General features: G+C 36.5%; 2 protein-coding genes across 2 annotated transcripts in view; both read right to left on the bottom strand.

The window, feature by feature from the left end:
- Positions 1–727, bottom strand: part of LOC147468418 (uncharacterized) — a 1,193-nt gene extending 466 nt beyond the window's left edge. The window contains exons 1-2 of the mRNA XM_086554087.1: positions 611–727; positions 1–280 (exon numbers count right to left, since the gene is read on the bottom strand). The exon at positions 1–280 is cut by the window's left edge and continues 466 nt beyond it. Of these exons, the coding sequence (XP_086410213.1) occupies positions 1–280; positions 611–721 (391 nt within the window). The 5' untranslated portion in view covers positions 722–727. The remainder of the gene's footprint in view (positions 281–610) is intronic.
- A 3,165-nt stretch (positions 728–3,892) lies between these two features.
- LOC122251164 (uncharacterized) lies at positions 3,893–5,147 on the bottom strand. The gene is made up of 2 exons (XM_043012870.2): positions 5,055–5,147; positions 3,893–4,669 (listed from the first exon to the last, which is right to left on the bottom strand). Exons 1-2 carry the CDS (start codon positions 5,064–5,066, stop codon positions 4,142–4,144), a joined length of 540 nt encoding a protein of 179 aa, XP_042868804.2. The 5' UTR covers positions 5,067–5,147; the 3' UTR covers positions 3,893–4,141.
- Between the last annotated feature and the right edge of the window lie 2,353 nt (positions 5,148–7,500).

Raw genomic sequence — 7,500 nt, 5'->3', positions numbered from 1 at the left:
TATAGCTCGTGGAGGGGTCAGGATCAGCTGAAGGTTCAGGGTCAGCATCTGGCGTTGGGTCAGCTTCCGGCGTTGGGTCAGCTGAGCGTTTTGTGAGGCCGTGAACTTGAGGACCCACGAAGGAAGTGGCTCCACCTGGATGCCTGGCCACTCCATCGCCCTTCAGTGGCTCCAGATGGTGGTAGTGAGAATAATGGTGGTAGGGATAGTAGTGGTACTTGTGTGGTTCGGGATCGGCGTGCGTAACCACCGCCGCTGCCAAACACACCAGTGCAATTGCCTGAAAAATAACCAAGATGGAATTATAATTTTCAGCTACTATAAAAGTGTTCACACTGTTCTCATTTGAAATCCTATTATTTTCCCTCTCACTACCAAAAATGAATAGATAATGAATTATATTTTTTCATATATTAATCAAATTGATGTATACTTTTTCAATTATATAATCGGCCTTGTTTAGCAACTCATCTTTTAATAAAGATGAGAAAGATTGGAAATAAAGAAGTTGATTACACACACATATATGTGTGTGTGAATGGATGGAGGCATATGTATGTACACAAGTATTGATGAAATTCTTCGTTCTGTTAAATGTATGACGACTCACCGTAAGTTTCATGGTTGGACCTGCTCCTGGCTCACAGAGGACGCTGTCTCTGCTGACTGCTTGTGGAAGCCGCCTTATATACAGCTCCCGTGCGTGGCCTTCGCCAAGCATAGGATCACGCAGGTAAATGGAACAGATCCTATAACTGTACTTCCTCACTCTTTTGGATAATTAGTTCATTCGTCCACACACAGAGACAAAGGACAGCCACAATAAGAAGGGAATAATAGATAGTGACGGTTTGAATATAAATAACATTTTTTTCATTCCCCTCTTTTATAGTGACAGATGTTTCATGTAACCCGTGTACTCACATTGCTGTGTATCTATATACAAATCTATATGTAGATATCTATCACACTACACACGCACGTACACACGTGCGCGCGTGTTATTTTGGTGGGGTGAACTTAAGAGTATTAGACATGTTGACTTGAAGGACTGTGTTATAATGTTCACCTCACTTAGATTTAAAAAGTAGAATAGATTATGTTATGACAAAGGAAAGGGAACATCTGTAACTTGCACATTTTGCAGTAATGATGTGAATTAGCGTAGTCTGGTTGTTATTATAAATCTTACATCCACTATAAATCATTTCAGACTTTATTGCTATCTGATGTTCAAGCAATGCTCCTATAGGGGTCGAGGGTATCAGGCACAGTTTTTCATCCTTTCTATAAGCAATATCAGTTCTTGGTAATCTTTAGGAGAACTGATAACAGGAAATGGATCTTCAAGGAAGAGTGCTAGTTTAGCTAAGCAGTCGACCGCGTCACAGGAAGAAATTCATGTCGCTAAAGACAGCTGATGTTCACTTCCTTTCTGCATGGCACGGTATATAGCCACTGACTGGGAATCCGTTTTACGTATCTAATCTAAGATTCAGATTTTCTCTTTACAAGTAACAGAAATATGGGTACCAGTCTCTTAATGATGATGGCAATTCTATTTATAGATGAGGCCTAGCAATTTGGGAATTTGGACATACATATATAAGTTGTGCACCAAGGTGCAGAAAGCTTGATATTAGAAATATCAAGAGCATCCCTATTCCACACACGGGCGCTGAGGATATTTTGGGTAGTTCTGGGTCTGCATCTTAAAATGCTAGGACTAACTTACATCTGTGTCCTACCAATCTGAACTCTAAAAGTGATATCCTTTGTCTAAGCATGGGATATACGAAGCGGGCAGATGCTGTAAAACTCTAATGCCGAGCATGTTAATCTATCCGACACGACTGTCAACTGAAAGAAATTCTGTTCTTGTTTTTATTTATTTATCTATTCATTTATTTATTATTATATATTTTTTGAATTACGTGACACTTGAACGAGAGTGATGAGGTACGTAGGGGAAAAGGAGTATCTATCTATTTATATAAATCTGTATATGTACATGTATATAGATATATGAATGTTTGTATATATATGTACACACACACATATATATATACATACATATATAAGTATACATATGTATATATATATATATAAATATATAAGTATATATATGGATATATATATATATATATATATATATATATATATATATATATATATATATCATATACACATATAAAACATAAGAGAGAGGTTACGAGACACTCGGCTGGTGTTATAGCCTGTCACTGAAAGAAAGTCCGTTCTCGTATTTTTATTTATTACCTGACATACGGCGAAAGAGATAGGGTACAAAGGGGGAAATGTATATCTATCTATCTATATCTATCTATATATCTATTTACATATATATGTATACATCCATATATCTATCTATATCTGTTTATCTCTCTCTCTCTCTCTCTCTCTCTCTCTCTCTCTCTCTCTCTCTCTCTCTCTCTCTCTATATATATATATATATATATATATATATATATATATATATTTACACACATAGCATAAAGCAGGAGAAAGAGATTAGGATAACTTGGTGCTTCCTAGAAGGGTTTTACTTCAGAGCGATGGAACTTCAAGCGGCATATCATATACTTTTACGTATTCTTTCATTCACTCATTACATTAATGGAGTCTTTGTTGCGGTTGTCATTCTTTGATGTTTTACTATCTTGCGATACTCTCTTGTTACTTTTATCATTTATCAATGTTGCAGTAGACAAAAATTGTACTATTGAGTCTATATTAGTTCATTATGTTCGTTTACTCAATTTAGTAGAAATACTAGTTTTAAGAGTCAAAAAACAACTGCGGTTTTCATGTTCATTTACATTCGTAAACAAATACGAAAGAAATAAGCTTCCCCCTAGCAAAAAGAAAAACAAATCACGAAGACATGGGAAGAGGAAGGAGACTGTGCCTATGTCTGCAAGTTCTATAGCACAAAACAGTCATTTTGGCACAGGGGAACATAGCCTGTGTCACCTTCCTATTCTCATTCTGCTTGCACATCCCGCACCGCCGGTACTTTAGAGCAGGCGGTCAACATCTTTGTGTGTGCCATTGCTTTCTGAAGTTAGTGCTTGGTAAAGACCATGGATGGGCGCCCTTAAAGGCTTTCTTTCCTGCTGGCGATAGGAGAGACTGGCGCCATCTGCGTCTAGGATTTTAAACTAAACTTATTTCTGTAAATATTACGATAATAAGAGGAATTATAAAGGTAATTGTCATTATCAGCCACTAAACAGTTATTGCTCTTCTTTTAATAAAGAAGTGAAGCCCATCAGTCATATACGCATGACGCGTGTTGTCAAGATCAAACATTGACTGTCATGTGTGTCATAACACCCATACGCAACATTTCCTCGTATTCAGAAGGAAAGGGTTGATAATCTAAGGATAACAAAATGTATGCATATAAGAAAGTGGTTGTGAAATAACAGTTTGATTTTTTTATCATCCACGTTTGTAGTTATACTCTCTTATTGTAATGAACCTGAAACTTCGACTCTGCAGTGTCTTTTATTTGATATCATTCTATCATCACACTTACAATAATTCTTAAAGATTTTTTCTTATTAACTATAAAATCCAGATTTTTTTTCTCATTTAGGGATACACTATAATTATGGTGTGAAATGCAGAAAAATATATTGATTAGCTTAGTGAAAAATACATGATTGACGCGTTTCCATCAAATCTTCATCAGAATTACATTTGATTATAAAGAACATTTAGTCGAAACGCGTAAGTTACATCTCTTGTCTTGGGACTTTATTTATTCTCATTTATGTCTTTTTCTGCATTGAAGACAAAGATCAATAACGTATAAATGATCTTCGGCCACAACTAGAAGTGTTATAGGTTTGTAATGATTTTTCCATTATAAATTCGAAACTTTATTCTTTACTTTAATGATCTGCTCTTCAAACATTGAAAAGATAATGTCTTTGTTTTGAGTAGTCTTTGAAGAATGATCACTGTATTGTTTGTACTTGAAAAACCGGCGTGAGCAAACCGGACTATCAAACACATCTGGCGAAGGACCATCTCAAAGATTACCGCACTAGGTGTTGACGCGGCAGATAATTCTTAATAATCAAAGCTTTTCGCAATCCATAGCTGCTCTTCTTTATCCTCTGTAGCGGTAGCGGAAGCCGGCGTAGTAAGGATAGTAGCTGGGGTAACCGCGATAATATCTGCTGTAGTAGTGAGGGTGTCCGTGATAGTTGTAGTGAGGCTGAGGTTCGGGTTCAGATTGGACTGATCTCTTGTGGTGGCTGTGGTGGTTGTAAGGGTAACCATAATGGTGGGTATAGCGATAGCCATTGTAAGGGTAGCGATATCCATGGTGGTAGCCATAGTGTGGATGGCCATGGTGGATTACTTGATGGCTATAGCTGTTGGAGGGATCAGGGTCAGCTGTAGGTTCCGGGTCAGCTTCTGGCGTTGGGTCAGCTGAGCGTTTTGTGAGGCCGTGAACTTGATTACCCACGAAGGAAGTGGCTCCACCTGGATGCCTGGCCACTCCATCGCCCTGCAGGGGCTCGAGATGGTGGTATTGTGGATAGTAATGGTAGTAGGGATAGTGGTGGTACTTATGTGGTTCGGGATCGGCGTGTGTAACCACCGCCGCTGCCAAACACACCAGTGCGATTGCCTGAAAAAATAAGCAAAGCAATATGACTTTAAGCTGCTATAAAAGTGTTTATAATGTTCTCAATTGAAATTCTATTTTCCTTTCACTAGTCTATGTGAATAAATACTGAAACTTATTTTCTCATAAATCACATTAATCCTATTGATATATTTACTCAGTGACACAAAATCAGTCCTCTTAACAATTTATCTTTCAATAAAAAATGAGAATGGGAGTAGAAAAGAAAGATTATATATGTATATATACATATATAGATATGTATATGTATATATATACATATATGGAATTATATATATATATATTATGTGTGAATGGATGGAAGACTATGTATGTAGACTTAAGTATTAATAAAATTCTTCGTTCGGTAACAGGTATGACGACTCACCGTAAGCTTCATGGCTGGACTTGTTCCTGGCTCACTGAGGACGTAGTCTCTGCTGACTGCTTGTGGAAACCGCCTTATATACGGCTCCTATGGGTGGCCTTCGACAAGCATAGGTTCACGCAGGTGAATGGCACAGATCCTTTCTTCCTGAGTCCGAAAAATGAGTACGTTCTCTTACACATACATATACACACATATATAACAAGCCGCAATAAGAAGGGGAGAATAAATCGCAACGTTTGAATCTAAACTGCATTTCTCTTTATTCTTTTTTTTTCTTTTTTTTTTTATTGTGGCGGGCGTTTGATCTAACCAATATTTACACGTTACTGTGTGTTCATATATATACAGGCGCACACACAGACACATAGACAGACAGACAATCCGTTTCTCCGGATTTCAAAGTACGTTTTGCTGTCACCTATTTTGTCCACCTATATTACTTATGTCACGGGCATTTTGAGCTTAAATATAATTCACTCGCTCTCCCTCACTCTGGCAGCATATACAAACAAACAGCATATACAAAACAAATATCTTTTTATGTAACTTTTTAAAATTTGCGCTGCTTGTTTTATATATACACATAGCATTTTCACTATTTTTAGCACACTGTTTTCTCACGCAAACACTTAAAATATCAAATTACATATATGTTTTAGGAGGTAGAATAGATTCGGTAATGGAAAAGAAAATGAGACATCTTTCACTCGCGCATTCTACTGTCATGATGTGAAATAGCGATGTCTGGTTATTAATATAGAACTTGCATCCAATTTTAGACTTCATTGCTATCTATTGGTCAAGTAATGTTCTCATTGAGACCGAAGGTACCATGCACAGTTTTTAAAAATCTTTCTGTAGGCAATGTCAGATCTCCGTAATCCTCAAAAGAACTGATAACAGGATATGGATCTTCAATGCAGAGTTCCAGTTTGGCTAATCAGTCGACCATCTCACAGGAAGAACTTCCTGTCGCAAAAGACAGATGCTATTTAATCACTTCCTTTCTGTATGGCATGATACATATCCATAGACTCAGAATCAGTATTACGTATCCAGTAACAGATTCAGTTTCTTCAAAAGTATCAGGAATTAAGGCACCAGTCCCGCCTGTATATTGTATTGTAATAACTGATTTACTGAATTCTTAATCATGATGGTAATTTTATTCATAGATGAGACCTAGCAGTTAAAGAATTTATATATACATAAGTTGTGCACGAAGGCGCATAAATATATATGTTTGTCTAAGTATGGGTAAATGTGAAAAATCTGATGCCGATCATAATGTTAATTTGTGCAACAGGACTGTCAACTGAAAGAAAGTCCGTTCACGTGCTTTTATTTATTACCTGGCGGACGGCGAGAGAGACAGGTACAAAGGGGAAAAGGAATATCTATCTATTTATCTATCTATATCTATATCTATCTATATGTACCCAACTATCTATATCTATCTATCTATCTATCTATCTATATACATATATATATATATATATCTGTCTATATATCTATCTATATATATGTTTATATATATATATATGTATATATATCTATCTTATATATATATATATTTTTTTTTTTTTTATCTAAGCATCAGTATCATAATCCCCTTTAATGCGTTGCAGACGGAGAAAGTTTTCTTCTTGTGCCTCAGGAGGGACACTGGTGCCTTCTAATTGCATCCTAGAAGGGTTTTACTTCAGATGGAAATTCAAGCGACATATCACATACTTTTGCGATTTCTTTCATTCACTCATTACACTAATAAAGTCTTTGTTGCGGTTGTCATTCTTTGATGGTTTATCATATTGCGATACTCTCTTGTTACTTTTGTCATATATCAATGTTGCAGTAGACAAAAATTGTACTGTTGGGTCTATAGCAGTTCTCAATGTTCGTTATACTCAATATAATAGAAATACTAGTTTTATGGGAAGTCAAAAGGCAACTGTGGTTTTCGTTTTCCTATACATTCGTAAACAAATACGAAAGAAATAAGCTCCCCTCCCTCAAAAAAAAAAAAAAAAAAAAAAAAGATCATGAAATGGGAAGAGGAAGGAAACCTGTCACCTATGCCTATGACTGCAAGTTCTATAGCAAACAAACAGCCATTCTGGCACAGGGGAACATAGCCTGTATCACCTTCCTATTCTTATTCTGCTTATATATCCTACACCGCCGGTACTTCAGAGTAGGCGGTCAACATCTTTCTGTGTGCAACTGCTTTCTTAAGTTAGTACTTGGTAAAGACCATGGATGGGCGCCCTTAAAGTTTTTTTTTTCCTGCTGGTGCTAGGAGGGAGTGGCATTATCTACGTCTAGGATTTTAAACTAAACCTATTTCTGTAAATATTACGGTAATAAGAGCAATTATAAAGATAATTATCATTATCAGCCACTAAACAGAGTTATTGCTCTTCGTTTAATAAAAAAGCGTAGT

Source organism: Penaeus japonicus, unplaced genomic scaffold (assembly GCF_977035675.1).
Source record: "Penaeus japonicus unplaced genomic scaffold, GWHDUDI00000001_assembly GWHDUDI00000029, whole genome shotgun sequence".
Taxonomy (NCBI): Eukaryota; Metazoa; Arthropoda; class Malacostraca; order Decapoda; family Penaeidae; genus Penaeus; species Penaeus japonicus.
Note: the sequence above shows the minus strand (reverse complement) of the source record. Positions and strands in the feature narration are given on the sequence as shown.